Source organism: Coptis chinensis, chromosome 7 (assembly GCF_015680905.1).
Source record: "Coptis chinensis isolate HL-2020 chromosome 7, ASM1568090v1, whole genome shotgun sequence".
Lineage (NCBI taxonomy): Eukaryota > Viridiplantae > Streptophyta > Magnoliopsida > Ranunculales > Ranunculaceae > Coptis > Coptis chinensis.
In genome coordinates, this window is record NC_141462.1 from 81928450 (window position 1) to 81945481 (window position 17032).

The 17032-nt window shown below is 35.3% G+C and overlaps 1 protein-coding gene, 2 long non-coding RNA genes and 1 pseudogene across 4 annotated transcripts; 2 read left to right on the forward strand and 2 right to left on the reverse strand.

Moving 5' to 3' along the window:
* Positions 1-1905: 1905 nt before the first annotated feature.
* LOC147489321 (uncharacterized) lies at positions 1906-4883 on the reverse strand. 2 transcript variants are annotated; one of them, XR_015201949.1, is made up of 5 exons: positions 4798-4883; positions 3971-4037; positions 3691-3856; positions 2900-2966; positions 1906-2208 (listed from the first exon to the last, which is right to left on the reverse strand). It is a non-coding gene; the product is annotated as an uncharacterized LOC147489321 (long non-coding RNA). The 2 variants fall into 2 exon arrangements; XR_015201948.1 differs by lacking the exon at positions 4798-4883 and having other exon boundaries at positions 3971-4364.
* A 127-nt stretch (positions 4884-5010) lies between these two features.
* On the reverse strand, positions 5011-5444 carry LOC147489322 (uncharacterized). The gene is made up of 3 exons (XR_015201950.1): positions 5393-5444; positions 5226-5292; positions 5011-5144 (listed from the first exon to the last, which is right to left on the reverse strand). It is a non-coding gene; the product is annotated as an uncharacterized LOC147489322 (long non-coding RNA).
* A 1334-nt stretch (positions 5445-6778) lies between these two features.
* On the forward strand, positions 6779-8182 carry LOC147489323 (DELLA protein GAI1-like; annotated as a pseudogene).
* Positions 8183-10104: 1922 nt separating this feature from the next.
* Positions 10105-12160, forward strand: LOC147489324 (uncharacterized). Its single transcript, XM_086573301.1, has 2 exons — positions 10105-10330; positions 11571-12160. Exons 1-2 carry the CDS (start codon positions 10201-10203, stop codon positions 11972-11974), a joined length of 534 nt encoding a protein of 177 aa, XP_086429427.1. The 5' UTR covers positions 10105-10200; the 3' UTR covers positions 11975-12160.
* The last annotated feature ends 4872 nt before the right edge of the window (positions 12161-17032 follow it).

Genomic DNA, 17032 nt, shown 5'->3' on the forward strand with positions numbered 1-17032 from the left:
CAGAATATATCGCGTAAACATTCACCCCTTACAGCAAAATATATCCAATTGTACGTAGTAAATGAGAATTCTGCTGTATATATTAGCAGTGATCGGAATAAGTTTATCTTTTGTTTCAGGTGATTCATTGGCGTGTGAGTAGTTTTTTGTGCAAAGCGTGTCATTAAATTTTTTCTCTAAGAGCAAGTCCAATGGAGAGCCGCTAAATTGGGCTGTTAAAAGGTGCCACATAGGTTTTTTAGTTTGTCTAGCCAAATTTGGCACTCCAAAATAAAAAAACCAATACAATCGTGTTTATGTTTTGAAGTGCTAAATGATACGGATAGTATAATTTCTGCCGTCCGTTCATTGTTTTGTAACTTAAGTTGAATTTTTTTTGGACGGACGACACAGTTTTTGCCTTCCGTCGAAATTTAACACACGGACAGCATAGAACTTATTATAGCAACTGTTAGCGAAAGTCTTAATTTTGGTTGGATTTTTTACTCTTTTCAAATTTAATACTCTTTTAGCAGCCCCATTGGAACGATATTTTTGTAGTTGGGGTGCTATATTTGCCTTTAACAGCCCATATAGCTCCCATTGGACTTGCTCTAAATACTTTGGTCCTATTTCCATATGTGATATTTTAGCAGTCATGTACGATGGGAACTTAAGCACTTCATCAGTTACCACATTTATTACCTGGGAAATTATGGGTGTCCAACTCGTGATTTTTGGTGAGGATGATCGTGATAACAAAAAAATTACTTTGTTTCAAACTTTCTTACCTCACCAATAAGTCTGCAGATTTTGTATAAAATGGAACTGCCTGAAAAATGTTTCCTAAGTAGATTTGTTAAGACTAGAATCTTCAAAAGGAATTGAATTTTTTTTGGGATGATGAGTTAATGACATGTTGACATCCATGACATCAAGGTCTCTCATGCCAAAAACTAGGATCTATTTTGCACACTTCGACCCAAAAGTTCGATGATAGAAACACTCGTACTAATTAAAAGCCAGATTGTGACAACTATGGCTCCCACTACACCATAATAGGCTATTTGCAACGGCAAAAAACTGTTGCTAATAATTTTCGTAACACTTTTTAAGTATTGTAAATATGGCGTAACCGTTGCTAATAATTTTCGTAACGCTTTTTAAGCGTTGTAAATATGGCGTGGGTAAAGTGTTGAAAATATTTGCAACGGTTAATAAACGTTGTAAACAGAAATTTCTAACGGTTATTAACCGTTGCAAACAGAAATTTGCAACGCTTTTTATAACTATTTTGTATACAAATTTAAAACCTTTGCAACTGTTTTTTATTTCACAAACGTTTTTTAAGCGTTAGTAATTTGTTAAAAATATTACCAACGGTTCTTAACCGTTGCAAAGTTGTTAGTGAATTTTAAAAAAAATTAAAAATCGTTTGTAACGATTATAAACTGTTGTTGATGGATTGCTGATAAAAAATAATAATTTCTCATATATTTTGTAGGGAGACCATCTAAACCTACAATAAATAGATATTACTGTGTGCCAGTATTCATAGCCATGCTCATACACATACACCATATGGTGTATCACACTCTAACAAATAGAAAGTCATAACCTATCAAGGAGGTCCGAACATAGTTCTTCAAACTTGGCCCTAATAAGAATTTGAGAATGTGCCTAAGCCCAGACTTTAGCAGTAGTTCAAATTTAAGGCTTTAAACTCAACTACTAGAGAATTCCTAAAAAAAATATATAAGAGCATTCAATAGCCGAGTAATCCAATCACACAGGCAATAATGAAAGCCTTCCTGGATACTATATTGCAGTAAAGTTTTATCATAATTCTGAATTTTGAGGATGAAACTATATCAACTTGATTTCGAAATCATATCAAACTAAAGAAATTACTAAACTGATCAAGAATTTTTAGTAATCTTCAAGGAACAAAAGCTGATCCCACAGAGACCATAACTCTAGATAGATTCCCATATTATGTGAATATATAATACAATTTCTTCATATACAAGAAGTGGTGTTAAATTACCAAAATCAGCAATAGATTTTAGTTGCTCAAGAGTACATGCTTGAGATTGAGACCTTGAGTTCTCAGAATTCTTGGATCTGGTGCTTTCCTGACAAGGAACTATCGAGCTTTTGGACAGAGAAACACCAATCTGTTCTTTGTGTAGTTTATTCCTATCAGGATGCTCTTTGTCCAATTCAAACCTATTACAAGACAAGGAACAAACCGAGTAATGTTGGCATGAACTGAAAAGCTGATAATTTGCATATAGCTGATATGTGAAGCAAATATAAAGGTTCCAGCTCTTACAATTGCCTACATTAAAATGGAAAGCATGTTTGTCAAATTAAGGGACGTTCCATGGTCATTAACAATAAGAAGTGCTTGCGGGAACATTTACAGAATAAAAAAGTGATGGTCAAAAATTGTGAAAACACCGGGAAGTCCCAAAAATATGAGAAATGTGAGACTAGTCAGTTATGCATTTTCCAATTTACTTTTCCCTATATTTATTCTTGTTTTCCATCCTTGAACTATCTATATGCATATGCCAAGAGATGCAGACCTGACTATAGTTATCATAGCTAACCTTCTAGTTCATGTGACAAGTTAATCAGATGATCGCAAACTAGCATACATATGATGGTTTGAAGTGGCTTTGAACCAACCAACTAGGTTCATTTTAGCCTTAGGGGGGTAGGGTACAGGCAAGAGGAGATCAAGCAGAAACTGATCCAAGCTAGGATTACTTAAACAGTTAAACTGGTTTCTAATTTCTAGATAATAGTGCTGATTTTCAAGTACTAAGCCATACTACTATTTCCATAATGTATGCCCCTAACTGAATTAAAACTAAAAAAAGATGCAAAATGTGATGTGACCATTTAGTTTTACCTCCAACAATCGCGTAGACATTTGTCAAGAAGTACAACAATGGCATTGTTTCCTCATTGAAGCTCACCTGCAATTTTGCCAAAAAAAAATAATTTGCACAGATAACAAAAACTCACACTCAAATAATCATCTGAGTGTTCACTACACACAGGATTGCGTTATGCATAACTAGAAAATACAAAACTCAAAATTCAATTCAACATGCGTGCCAGGCCTAGGTAAGGTTCAGAATCCACTGAAAAAGTGTTTCGATAGTTTGTTAGGATTGGAAAGAGAACCTCCTGGCAAACCCCGTGGGCAGAGACGGGCACAGGTAGTCAGAGAACGGGCTAGCTTTGACATATGCAATAAGAACGATTACATACAATCTGTCAAGCATTAAGCATAAAGCAGGAAACATGACTTCTAACAAGTTCCAGGAGTATGGCATTCTTAGTATTAAATTTTGTTGAATTGTCAAATAAAGCAATTGTTTAATATTAGAAACCAAGTCAATATTAGATACCAAGTCAGTACTAGATACCAAGTACTAGAAATCAAATCAGAACTGAAAATGAGAAACATAAAATAGATGCAGAAATAGATACCGAGTTATAGGATACATTAAATGCGATATCAGAATACTATTTTTTGGCTTCCGAACATACGTCAACATAAACGATGCTACTAAAATATAATATTGCAAAACCTAGCTTGAACATTTCTGTCAAAACCTTGTAGAGTCTCAGAACCTTGAGAAAATATGCTTAGTACTTGCCTTGATTATGAAAGGCAGCTTTCAATTCACTCACCTTAATTGGAGAGAAGTCGTAAAAGAAGAAAACTCCAGGAATAGACTGAGTATAAACCTCCTGCCTTCTAACATGTTCGGTCACAAAAGAGATAATTGTCCCTCCCGAATCTGCAAGCGGAGTTGCTTAACCAAATCAAGTGAACCTTCCCATAGTTTCAATCCTCCTACTCAATACACACAAAATAAGATTCCACAGTCAATCATTCAATCCATTGAAACCTAACAAATCCAAAAAGAATCTAAGGTAACAAACCAATAGAATGGAAACTGAGAAGCACCTTCATATTTTCCAGGAACTAAGTCTGAATTGGAAAAAGAAAAAACGTCTTGCGTACTTACTCGACCCTACAAAACAAACACACTACTAGATTCCCCAAGATAATCACAAGGTACAAATGTGTTTGGATGGACAGAGAGAAATACCTTAAGCAAAGTAAACCCTCCATCAAAATCAATGGACTCTACAGTAAAGTTAGTTCAATCTATAGTAGTAAGGATCTGGCCTTACTACCATGCAAACATATATCTCCACCTTCAAGTGCAGCAGGTAAGGAATATTTTTCATGTATAAGTAGAAAATTAATCATGGACAAACATAGAATTGAATTTTTATTTTAACCACGGGTATTGTTTCCTGAAGGACACAAGACGAGAACTCTATGAACAGGCAAAGAAGAGCAGCCCAGCTACCTAAAAAAAAAAAAAAACGAGGCCAATTTTCTTTCACTGCTTGGAGATACAAACGACAAGAAATATCCCATCTACATGGAAGGTAACATTTTACTCTCACAATGGCTTGTAAAATGTTTCCCACTAGCTATGGGTGCATTTCTGAAACAAATTAACTTTCTAATCTAACTCTAATCATAGATTATCATTTTCTAAAGACCCTTTCTCCACAAAAGCACTTAGGAGTAAGCTTCTTACAAACTCTTCTAAATGCCAAAAAAGATTTCAGGTCCAACACTCTACACACTGTGTACAACGGTGATTGATTTGGACAAACAAACAATATCCATTTTTCAGGGGAACCCACAGAATGGGGCAGTTTCTCATGTGTTTCCAGTTTGAAAGAAGTTTGAGATGTCACAATAGAAGCTCTCACCTCGTCAGTCCAAAATTAAAGTTGCCTTATGTGATGTATTCTAGCCCAACACGGGTCTTCTATTTATTGGCGCAAAGTCTTTTGGTCTCATCATGCACCTTACTGCTGCAACTTGCAAGCCAACCAAGAAAGGTTGGACTATCAAATTCTTTAAGCAATGAGAATTTATTAATGACTATTGAATTAATAAATGTGAAGTTCGGGCATACATTAATGTTGAAATCCAATCCTTGCGAGTAAAAACGAGGTCTTTGTGGAGTGGAGTTGAAGAATCCAGCTGAATGAAGCCATGATGAACACAATACCCTATTTTCTTCCCCAAAGAGATGGGTTTCTCCTAAGTTGGGCTTATTAACGCAACAAACAACATCAGGCCATATTCTTATACCAAAACATGAGAAAATTAAATGAAAAGTTAAAATAAAAACCTCAGTTAAAAGCAGTTCGACGCAAGGAACGAGGAGGCTATATTGCTATACGAAACAAGTTTTGAGTCTGTTTCAACAAACAAAGATATGTTAATTGTTAGATCTAGTAAAATTTGAAGTGAAAAATCAGATTAGTACTATTTTTTTTCCAGATATATGAAGAAAACCTTAAAAACGAAGAAAACAAGCCAAATTCATTTCCTTTATCACTAAAATATCGACCGAGCAAAATAGAGAGAGAGAGAGAGAGAGAGAGAGAGAGAGAGAGAGAGAGGTTATGTTTTATATTTCGAGCTTCTCACACGATTTTTAAGCGTTGGCAATTAATTCCTGAAATTCACCGAAATAAAACAACACTTTATAACATTGCCAACGCTTTATAAAATTCCTGAAATATAGCGTTGGCAACTTGCTAACAGTAAATAACCGTTGCAAAGCAAAAAAGGTCCGCGTTGCAAATATCCTATTATGGTGTAGTGTCCATAAGAGCATCAATAGAAGGTGTAAACCGTATAGAGTGAAAAGTTTACACCCCAAGTGTAAAAAAACTCTATCCAATGGGGTGCTAAACCGTGGTAATAGGCTTGATAGAATCAGTTGATAAATAGCCTGGGCGACACTTGAACATACGTCTGAACAAAAAAAACACTCGGACGTCACTTGGAGTGTCGTTCCTATCTATTTCTAAAGTCATAATTTGAAAATTTAAAACTCGTTCGATACTTGAAGTGACGTCCCACTTTAATTTAAAGAGAGATGTCACTTCAAGTGTCATCCGAGTTTAAAATTGAACTTTTTTATACTTTTCCATTGGAAACAATTGAGAGTGGATATTTATGGACTATATAATAATTTGCAATTGGAGTTGTAAAATCCTAATAACATTTAGGTGGAGTCTATGTGGAGTTATAATTTTACACCCCCCATTGGAAATACCCTAACTTGTGGCCTCTAAACTCTACTGGACATATCGAGAAGGAAATTTTGTGGCTGATTATTTTGCAAAATTGAGATTTAATCCGACATCTGATCAAGTTTGGTGGTTGAATCCCATGGTTACTTGAGAAAATTTGCCCAATACGCTTTCACGTATGCGATTGGGTGTTATCTCTATTTGGTGTGATAAACTACCTAAATCTGTAACTAGTCTTTTGTTAAATGACTCGGCTGCTATTTGTACTTTTCGTACCTTTCTGTAAATGAATAAATCGAATGCATTTTACCAAACAAAAAAAAAGGGTTTTTTTTACTTAACCCCCCACGGATGTACCCCCTTTTGAGATAACCCCCCATTTTGAAAATCATTACTGATTGCCCCCCATTTCAGAGTTAATTTTTCATATTGACAATTTTGCCCTTATGTCAAATTTGTAAAAACCCCCCATTTTTAACATACATCTTTGAAAATTTTGAAAATTAAAAAATAAAAATAAAAATAAAAATCTGAAAACTCAAAAAATCAGAAAAATTGAAAAAAAAATGAAAAAAATAACAACTTGAAAACAAATTAAAAAAAATATAGTGATGTAGCTTTTAAGATAGAACAGCTTGAAATGACGATGGGTTCTTCATCAGCAGCTCAAGAAAATGTTTTACTTTCTCATCTTGGTGGTTCTGATACAGTTCATTATAATCCTTCTGATCTTTCTACTTTGCTCGAATCCATGATTTGTGAAGCTGAACTATCTCTTCCCCAACAACAACAATCATCAAACAATCACATATTCCCCCTGCTGAATCTTCAACTATCAAAGCACAGATCTATGACGAACCCGTTTCTTCAAATTACGATTTGAGTGCAATACTTGGTGAAAGGGGGAAGAAAAGAATCAAACAAGAAATCCCATCAATCTACGCCTCTTCAAATAACAACAATGGGATTGTTACTCTAAGCGAGTCAACTTCGGCCAAGAGTACTAATTGACTCGCAGGAAAATGGTATTCGCCTAGTTCACACTTTAATGGGCTGCTGGCCGGCGGTTCAACAAGATAACCTCAAACTAGTGAATCACTCGTTAAGCGGATAAGCCTACTCGCTAGTTTCACAATGAGGAAAGTAGCTACTTACTTTCTTTGAAGCACTTGCTTTCGTCATATTTACGGTTTATATCCTCAACCTTCACTTGATTCTTCTTTCTCTGATATTCTTCAAATCCATTTTTATGAAACTTGCCCTCACCTCAAATTCGCTCATTTCACTGCAAATCAAGCGATTCTAGACTCGCATCGATTCCAATCGGGTTCATATTATCGATTTCAGTATGAAACAAGGTATTCAATGGTTTGCTTTAATGCAAGCACTTGCAATGCGTCCGAATGGGCCGCCTAGTTTTCGATTAACAAGTATCGGGCCACCTCAGCCCGATAACATAGATGCTCTGCAACAGGTTGGTTGGAAGTTAGCTCAATTTGCTAAAAATTTACATGTTGAGTTTGAGTATAGAGGGTTTGTTTGTAATTCATTAGCTGATCTTGACGCATCCATTTTGGATCTTCGGACCGGCGAAGACGGTTGTAGTGAATTCGATGTTTGAGTTGCATCAGTTACTAGCCCAGCCCAATGCAATTGATAACGTTTTGGGTACAATTAAAGAGATGAAGCCTAAAATTGTTACGATTGTGGAAGAAGAAGCAAATCATAATGGGCCGATTTAATTCGACCAATTTACTAAGGCACTTCATTATTACTCAACCCTGTTTGACTCATTAGAAGAGTAAGCTACATCAGTCATATTTTTTTTTTTTTCTGATTTGTTTTTTCAATTTTTGGAAAATTTTGGATTTTTTTTTTAATTTGTTTTTTTTTTTTTTTTTTGAATTTTTGAATTTTTCAAAGACGTATGTTAAAAATGGGGGGTTTTTACAAATTTGACATAAGGGCAAAATTGTCAATATGAAAAATTAACTCTGAAATGGGGGGCAATCAGTAATGATTTTCAAAATGGGGGGTTATTTCAAAAAGGAATACATCTGTGGGGGATTAAGTCAAAAAAACCCAAAAAAAAAAAACTTGTGGCCTCTCAAAGATTTTCTAATTTGATATTAATGGCTTTTGGGTACGTAGGTTGATTTATGGGAAAGAGATCTATCTGTCTAAAGTACAAGAAATCATAACGGCTTAGTATCTTGTGGGGTTTATAGTTTGGATTATGGGAGAACTGGAGAAGTGACTCTAGCACTTTCTAAAGTACAATTAACTTTAGTTGTTGAAGGTTTTCTGGTAGGTATATCAACAATACTTTTGCATGAGCAATTTAATTACATTCAACGTGATTTTGATAAGAACTTGTATATAGTCTCTATTCTTGTTTATGTTTGGTTGTACGTGTCCCACTGTTCCCCCACATAATCTTATATCAAGACAAAGTCCATGTGAAATATCACCTAATCAGCCAGTCCAATGCGTCTTTACATTCTTGGGCATATCCATTGTTTGTTATGATTGTAACCAAAATTCTATAGCAACCGAATCTTTTGAACCGAATTTGTGAACACACTGACGTGGCACTCATCAGGCAGGGGGTGCGTGTGTATTGGTCAAAGAAGTACTGAAAATCAAGGTCTCTCTGCTTGACACGTCAGTGTATTCACAAATTCGGTTCAAAAGTGTGAGTTGCTGTAAAAACACTCTTATTGTAATTCGCCTGCTATATCTTTGATGCCCGGCCCTAATTACATGCGTTCTTCTTTGTGATACCATATACTCATTGAGTCATTGCACAATTTACTATTATTTTTTTTCTCATTGCCCAAATACATATACACTTAACTACTTAAACATTTTTTATTTATTTATTTTTATTTATTTTTTTTCCGATCAGGATCGGGATTACTATTTAAGTACTCATATTAGGGCTAGAAATGGAGCTGGTTCGGGTTAGATTTTCACTCAAAACTCTTTACCATATTTGGATCCATCCAGATTCTGGTCGGATTTCGGATATCTATATCCATTAAAAAATACAAAAAAATACATTATTTTAATTATTTTCATATATAAATGTAAGATATAAATTAATTTTTAGATATCAAAATATAAATCTTGTTAAAATAATTTGGATTTTTGAATTTTCGGATATTTGGGTCGGATTCTAGTCACAAACATAGAAACCATATCCATTAAAATGGATTCGGATATGGTCGGATTCGGGTTGCATCCCGCACCATTTCTAGCCCTAACTCATACCCACATTTGTGTAGAAAATTTCACAACTATTTTCTCCATTAAAACCATATGAAACATAAATACATATTTTTGGTAAAGGAAACATAAATACATTATGATGATTTTTTGTATGTTGATCAGATAATTGAATGATCAGTCAGAATTGAAGATAAAACCTTACACCACCACAGCTCCTAACTACTTTTATGGTTGCAGGTTTTGACATTATGCTCTTGTCCAAGTCTCCAAGATACACACCACTAAGCTGTTATGGGGAATGGACAACCTTCGGACGTACACCATACTGCAGTAGTGCAGTTTGCAGAGGGGATCACTGCTCATACAGTCAACAAAAATCACACCTTCAATAATGATCCCCAACGTACTAAATTTTGTGTCAGTACCTCTTTCAATTGTGCAATATAGAGGAGCAAATTAGAGACTCAATATTAAAAAAATAGTGATAACAAGTTTGTATTTAGAGAGATAGAATTTACTATTCATAAAAGATTTCAGCGCTTTGTTACACACCTGTCTTAATCATTTGTAAAATTCGTTATCATTATTAATAAAAAATTTCATTTAAAAAAAAATTTTGTGAAAATAACATAAGTAGAAGGTATAAATACAATACATTTTGAAATATTCTAAAAAGTGCAAATAATCAAAATATTAATGATGCAGACACACCTATACACTTCGGCTTACCCTGCCTCCATTAATTTACATTCAGTATTCTTAGTTGGACCACTCTATTTAAACATAACATTGCATCTATTTTCTTCTCCATAATTGCTTGCATTCTCTTCAATGGCACTCACTTGGGTATTCACTGCACTCTTCCTGGCCTTAGCTCTTGCATCAATTCAGTCTTCAACATGCCATGTTGTGAAGGGCTCCGTCTCTTGCCTAGATTGCACAAAGAATGATGATCTTTCTGGTTTGGCCTAAAACTCTGGCTTACTCTGGTTGACATGAAAAACTTCTTTAGAACTTTCTTTTGTGTTTTTTTATTTTTGATTTTGCTGCTAGTACGTACGTTGTTAATTACAGTTTCGTGATGGATTGTTAGGTTAACATGTTATGGCCGGTTTCATTGAGAATTAGAGACACTGTAAGTACCCTACCAAGTGCCAAGGCATCCCCAAAGACCAAACTCACCAAAGTACCATAGCCGATTTAAATATACTTTGCAGTATCATATTAGTTAGGCTAGCCAAGTTTACCAAAAACTAAAAGCCATACCAAGACACTTGGTATGAAAAAAGAACATCTGAGGCAATTATTTATCTTTATATCAGGATTCAATAATGTGGGTTAGCCAACTCTCCAGCAGTCCAGCAAGATTACCACTTTTCTTTTAAATTGGTAGATTTTAATCATATTTTCCTCAATCTAGGAAGCCCAGCCTTAATTTAACGCTTTTTTATTTTTCTTTGTTTTTTTCTTAATTATTTTTTGAAAAAATTTGGGAACTGGCTTAGGCACTTAGACAGACCCAAACCTGCACATATAGCCTGAAAGTCACAACTCCATCCTTATCATCTTTTATAAGGTCTGACAAAGTAAGATCAGAAGTACATGATTTCCTCATTGTTTACACTAACAGCAGCAAGGTGATCAATAACACATTTGTTTGCTTCTCTGTAGACGTGTAGTATCTCCACCACGCTATTTTTTTTATAGATGCCTTAAGAACCCTATCTTCACCGCATTAAACAACACCAAGATTGCTTTTATATATAGATGCCTTAAGATCAGCACAGTACCAGGGGGGGTTCTCCCTATCCCTTAAGATGATACAGCGCTCAACGAGTCAGTCTCAAGTCTAATGGAAGTAAATACCATGTAGCCTTTTTCTCTTTGAGACGTAGAGGGAGACCATATTTATGAGTAGAATATAGCTAGGAGTTTTTTATTTGGAATTTGGAGTTTGGATTAGTACATTTCTCCCTGTCCCTGGCTTAATTCAACAAAGATATTTTGTTAGTGAAGTTTAATGTTTGAATAGTTAAGATCTGATCGATCTCAAGTACTATATATATTCTCCCGTCAAATCAATCCAATTCTCCGAATATTAAATTTTTTTTTTTCGTATATTTTGTGTAGATAGGTTTTAGTTATTGTTTAATACTAATCTCACCGGAGTACTTCAACCATTTTCTTACTTTTGTCTACAGATGTTAAGGTGTTGGTGAAGTGTGACAAAGTAAAGCAATTTGCACTTGCAACAACTGAGGATGATGGGTCGTTTGAAGCCGAACTCACTGCAGATCCTTCGTCTACTAATTGTCAGGCCCAGCTTCTTGGTGGACCCAACCAGCTTTGTGGTTACAAGAAATATTTAGTCTCCAAGATTGTTAAGGCCCAGGACTCCAAATCCTATACAACCTCAACTCCACTTGCCTACGGTACCTCATGCTCTTCAAGGACCAAGTTCCCTTCATCACCATCAAATGCAAAGAGTGGGACTGCAAAACCGATATATGGTTCATCAAAGACCGTCGATTTGCCTCTTCCAAGAGAGTGGGGCATGCCACCCACCAGCTACTACTTTCCAATACTCCCAATTGCAATACCATAATGGTTAATGGTGAACAAGCAGACTTCAAGTACGTAGTTAATACCAGTATATATGAGATAGAAGGTTGAACTAGTTCAGTCTGATATATATGTTCTTGTACGAAGTTACACATTTGTGTAACTTAAGAGTTTGTGTAAGAACTTTAGTAACATATGTCTGTATTCAATATATGTTTGAATTAGTATGTTTGCTCGTGTTCCTTGCCTTGCTAGTTGCTATATGTTTATTTTTATTTTCTTAAGAGGCAAGATTATAGATTAATTATCCATACTAAATATAACACCCTCATTTTATTAAATGTCCAAAATTAATTATTTTGCAAAATAATAATAATAATAATAATAATAATAATAATAATAATAATAATAATATTAATAATAATAATAATAATAAGTCTTAAGTCTTAAGTTGGAGGAATATGTATGTATGTTTGACTTTTTGGAAAAAAAGAGGGAAAATAGTTTGTTTGGTTTGAAAATGATTTAATAGGAAAGTTTTTAAGTTTTAAAATAATGTGTAGAGATTGTATTAATAAGTAAACAGAGAGAGAATAATTCTGAAATTTATGGGAGAAAATATGAAAAGTTTCTTAAAGTAAAATATGGCAGAATTTTTTAGAATGGATGGTTTTTCAAAAATGGAGGTTTTTAAGAAAAACTAATTTTTCATTAGAACTAGACAAGTTAAAACAAAGAAGAATGGAGCACGGATCATGCGTATTCTAGCTGGCGTGAAATCGATTTTTCTTTCATATTCTAGATACGTTTTTCGCGATACAGGTGAGTAGTTATGCTTTTTCTTTTTCCATCGAAACTAGAGTTTTACGTCTACTACGAATAAAAACATTTACTGTCGAGTTTTTCTTCCGCTCAGTTTTTGTTCTCCTTTTATTATGTCGTTATTTTTCTCTCATCCTGTTGAATGTCTAACTCGTTAAATGCTATGTGTTGTTTTGCTTAATTACTAAAAATCTAAAAGTTGATTTGTTGAACTGTTGGAACTGAGGTCGGTAATGGAGGCGCGAGCCCAAAACCTCCTCCCTTGTAAATGTTTGAACTGTGATATTGTGGTGGTGTGAATATTGTATTTTGAACTGTTTTTTTTTTGTATTGCGGGTTGATTGTTTGATGAATGGTGGTAGGGGGGGAGTTTGAGGGTGGTTGAAAGCTTCAAGGCGACGTTAATGGTGGTCGGACCTATGTTGGGGATGAATTTTTGAAGTTTAGGTAGTAAAGTTTTGGGTTTATTAAAGTGGTGGGGTTTTTCTCTAGGACCAAAACCGCTGGGTTGAAAGGGGATGAAGAGGAGAGATAGTGGTGGCCATAATTCGTGCTGGTGCGCTGGTGAGGATGAAGGGGATCAGTATCCAGTGCTCCTGATGCTTTGTTTTGGTGTCTATTTTAGTTGGGCCGGACCACACCAGTTTTGTTACTTTGGGTCGAACCACATCAATTTTTGTTTTTGGACCAATTCTATTTATCTTTTGTTTTGGGCCGGTTTAAAATGTTTGTGTGGGCCGGTCCATAGAATTTTAAGTGGATCGGATAGTATTCTTACTATATTCTAAGATCTGTTTAGTTTAGAAAATTTCAAGGTGGGCCAATTCAGTTTATGGGCCGGGTTAAGGCTTAAGTTATTAAGCCGGGTCAGTTTAGCCAAGTCGGTTAGGACCAAAGTTTGAACCTTTTTTAAATATGGGTTTGGGTGAGGACTGGTTGGGATGACCACCGATTAGGACTGTTGACTGTTGGGTTTGACTGTTGACCTGTTGACTGTTGACTTTTTCCAAAATGTTATAGATTGAATTTGATGGACCAACCCGATGATAGGATGTTGGTGACACTTGTATAAATTTGGTCGTTATTATCTAAGAAAGATTTGACGTTGATATTGTGCAATTTTTGACACGCGACGAGATAGAAATTATAGGAGACATAATATTCCTAAAACGTTATAAAAACGTTATGCGATACATTTGGAGCAACTTATGACATTATATGATATGTTGGGATATATATATTAAATGCAATATTTTTGAAGAAATTGATGTAAACGCTCTATTATTATATCTGTGATATGCTACTATGAGGTAGTATAATATTTGTGAATATTTCTCACGGGATTGTGGCTCAGTGCAATAATTTATTTGGCACATGAAAGAATGAAAGTTGTTATGAGATGTATTGAGATATTTATAAATATCGTGGCTTAGTGCAATAATGTATTTGGCATGCACGTGATAAAAGAAAATAATTATGAGATATAAATGTATGACACTTGAATAAGTTACGTAATGAAAATCCTAGAACCTAGCTACCACAACTCATGTGATTTGGCCCTTGTGAGGGGCGTATGTGATATGATTGGCCTTTCTGGCGTTTCAGTGAATCTGAATGGCCCTTTGGGTGTAAGTAATTTGATTGACCCTTCTAGCATTTCAGTGAATCTGAATGACCCTTCTGGCGTAGCCGAATAGTGGCTTGATTATTCCGTTTGCAAAATTAGAACGAGACGTGCCATATTTTATGTCGAATAGTGGCAGTACTCACATAATGGCTTTCGTGTGAGGGTTACCTGGTATGCGATATCCCGCTTAGGGTAGCTGCGCACGGAGTGGTTCATTATGAGAGGGGAGGCATGTGGATGTACATGTTCGGCGTTGGAAAACGATTGTGGTAGCCAGAAAAACTAGGTAAAACATAGATACGACGTGATTTTATAGACACGCAAAGAAAGCCTTAAATAATATAATTATGGTAATATGTTGGTTAATGATATATCTTTAAATATATGATTGTATATAGTTTTGCAGAAGAGTGGGTCAAACTAATTACTTGTGCAGAGATGACCCACTCTGTAATTGAGTATGAAATGCGGTAAGTATAGAATATGCTTGGCTGGTTTTTAGTTTAGTTAGAACCTAAGGCGCCTCGGTGGAGGAACTAAATGCCTTTGTTGTAACACCCGTATTTAAAATACGTATTTTTCTATTTATTAATTAATTAAATTATTTATTTAAAAAAAAATTTTGGATTGGATTTGGGGACGCTGGCCCGATTTCCGGGCCCGAAGTCTATATTGGGCTTGAGTTTCAAACCCAAGTATATATTCGTATTGTTCTGGAGAATAGGGTTCTAAGAAAAATAAAATAGTAAAAATGGAGGAAGAGCTAGAAACTCGTTTGCTGGAGGGTGGAGCGCGACGATTTGGACTAGGAGGATTCGTGGAGTTAAGGCAATTGAGTAGAGTTTATCTCTCACCACTACTAAAACTATGATTTTTTAAATGCATTTAGTATTTTACTTAATTTACTTTCGAAAGTGTTTCCGACCAGTTTTATAATTTTAGTTCATCGATATGTTTTAGATTTTGGTTAAACTGGCCGAAACTCATTGAGGGTAGAAAATCGACATTGAATCGCCCAAGCTTTATGGGCATTAATGGCGATAAAGCCCAATAGCATGAAATCGCCCTATACCTTTGGTTGAACTCTTGGGGTGGTCCGAACCCTTTACCGCCGAGGTTAGAAGTGAATGATGTTGGTCGGGTTTAGCAATGGGGATGGTCTTTGTTGGAGCTCTGTAAAAGGTATTCATGGCGGCACCAAGAAATCTTGACCTATGATTTGGAAACGTAGTAGTTGGATCTTGATGTTGTATGTTGGGTTTTGCTTTTGATTGTTGGTTGTCGATGGAAGGGGTGTGTTTGATTGTGGGGGCCGCATTCTGAGGTGGTAGAAGCCATTAATGGGCGGTGAAACTTCCGTGATCTAGTTTGGTTGAAGAATTCGGAATGTAAGAATTAGAGTTTTTGTGTTTGACAAAGTTGTAGGGGTTTTTGCAAGGATTAAAACCGATTGGTTGAATTGGGTGGTTGTGTGGAGGCTTGTGGTGGTCGGTTTGGTGCTGGTGGTGGAGGAGGAAGCTTGGAGAAGATGAACTGTTGACCGGCTGGGCTTGGGCTTGGGCCGAGTTTAGTTTTTGGGCCCGGTTTGTTTTAGTTGTTTGGGCCAACCTTTTATTTGTTTTGTTTGGGCCCGGTTTGATATTAGTTAGTGGTTTGGGCCATTTTCTATTTGTTTAGTTTCGGCCTGTTTAATTTAAAGTTTTTGGGCCGGTTTCAGTTCAATTTTTGATCCGAACCACTTAACTGTTTTGGGCCAGTTTCTAATATTGTTTGGGACCAGTCCATAGGACTTAATAGAGATCCAAATGGGTCTTTCAACTTTTAGACTTTTGGGTTCTAAGGTTTGGGTTTGGCCAGTTGGGTCCGAACCATTACCTTGGTCATGAGCCCATGAGTCATGCACCTTTGACGTTTAGCCATGAACCATTGCTATGACCCTGAACCTGTCGAACATGGAAACGACAGTTTGACTTTGACAATGACGTGTTGACTTTGACCATTGACCGTTGACTTTGACCTTTGACCGTTGACTGTGGAATGTTGACTTTTTCCAGTTTTTCATATATTTAAGAATATGGACAAATCTAGTAATAAAATATTGTCAAAAATTATATAACGTTGTTTGTCATTATCTAATTAAGATTTGACGCGAAAGTAGTGTAAAAATATATATATATATATATATATATATATATATATATATATATATATATATATATATACATATATATATATTGGGCTTTGATTGTGGACTGTGGACTGTTTAATTGTGCTACATTTTATGTTGTAAATTGTATGGACAAATCACATGCTAAAATGCTGCGGAAGCTTGTATAAATTTGGTTGTCATTATCTAATTAAGATTTGACGTTGATATCGTGACATTATATAATATGTTGGGATATATATACATTAACTGCAATAGTTGTGAAGAAATAAATGTATAGACACTCCATTATTTTATTTGTGAGATGCTAGTAGAGTATTTGTGGATATTTCCCACGGGAGTGTGGCATAGTGCAATAATATATTGGCACGTGAAAGAATGCAAATGGTTATGAGATATTTTGAGATATTTCTAAATATTGTGGCTTAGTGCAATAAGGTAATTGACCTGCACGTGATATAGTGGAATGATTATGAGTCATTAAT

Bases quoted from the DNA above. Each gene is read 5' to 3' on its own strand.
- LOC147489324 (XM_086573301.1), top strand. From the start codon at position 10,201: ATGGCACTCACTTGGGTATTCACTGCACTCTTCCTGGCCTTAGCTCTT. The intron at 10,331-11,570 runs GTTTGGCCTAAA...TTTTGTCTACAG, and splicing joins AAAGAATGATGATCTTTCTG to ATGTTAAGGTGTTGGTGAAG.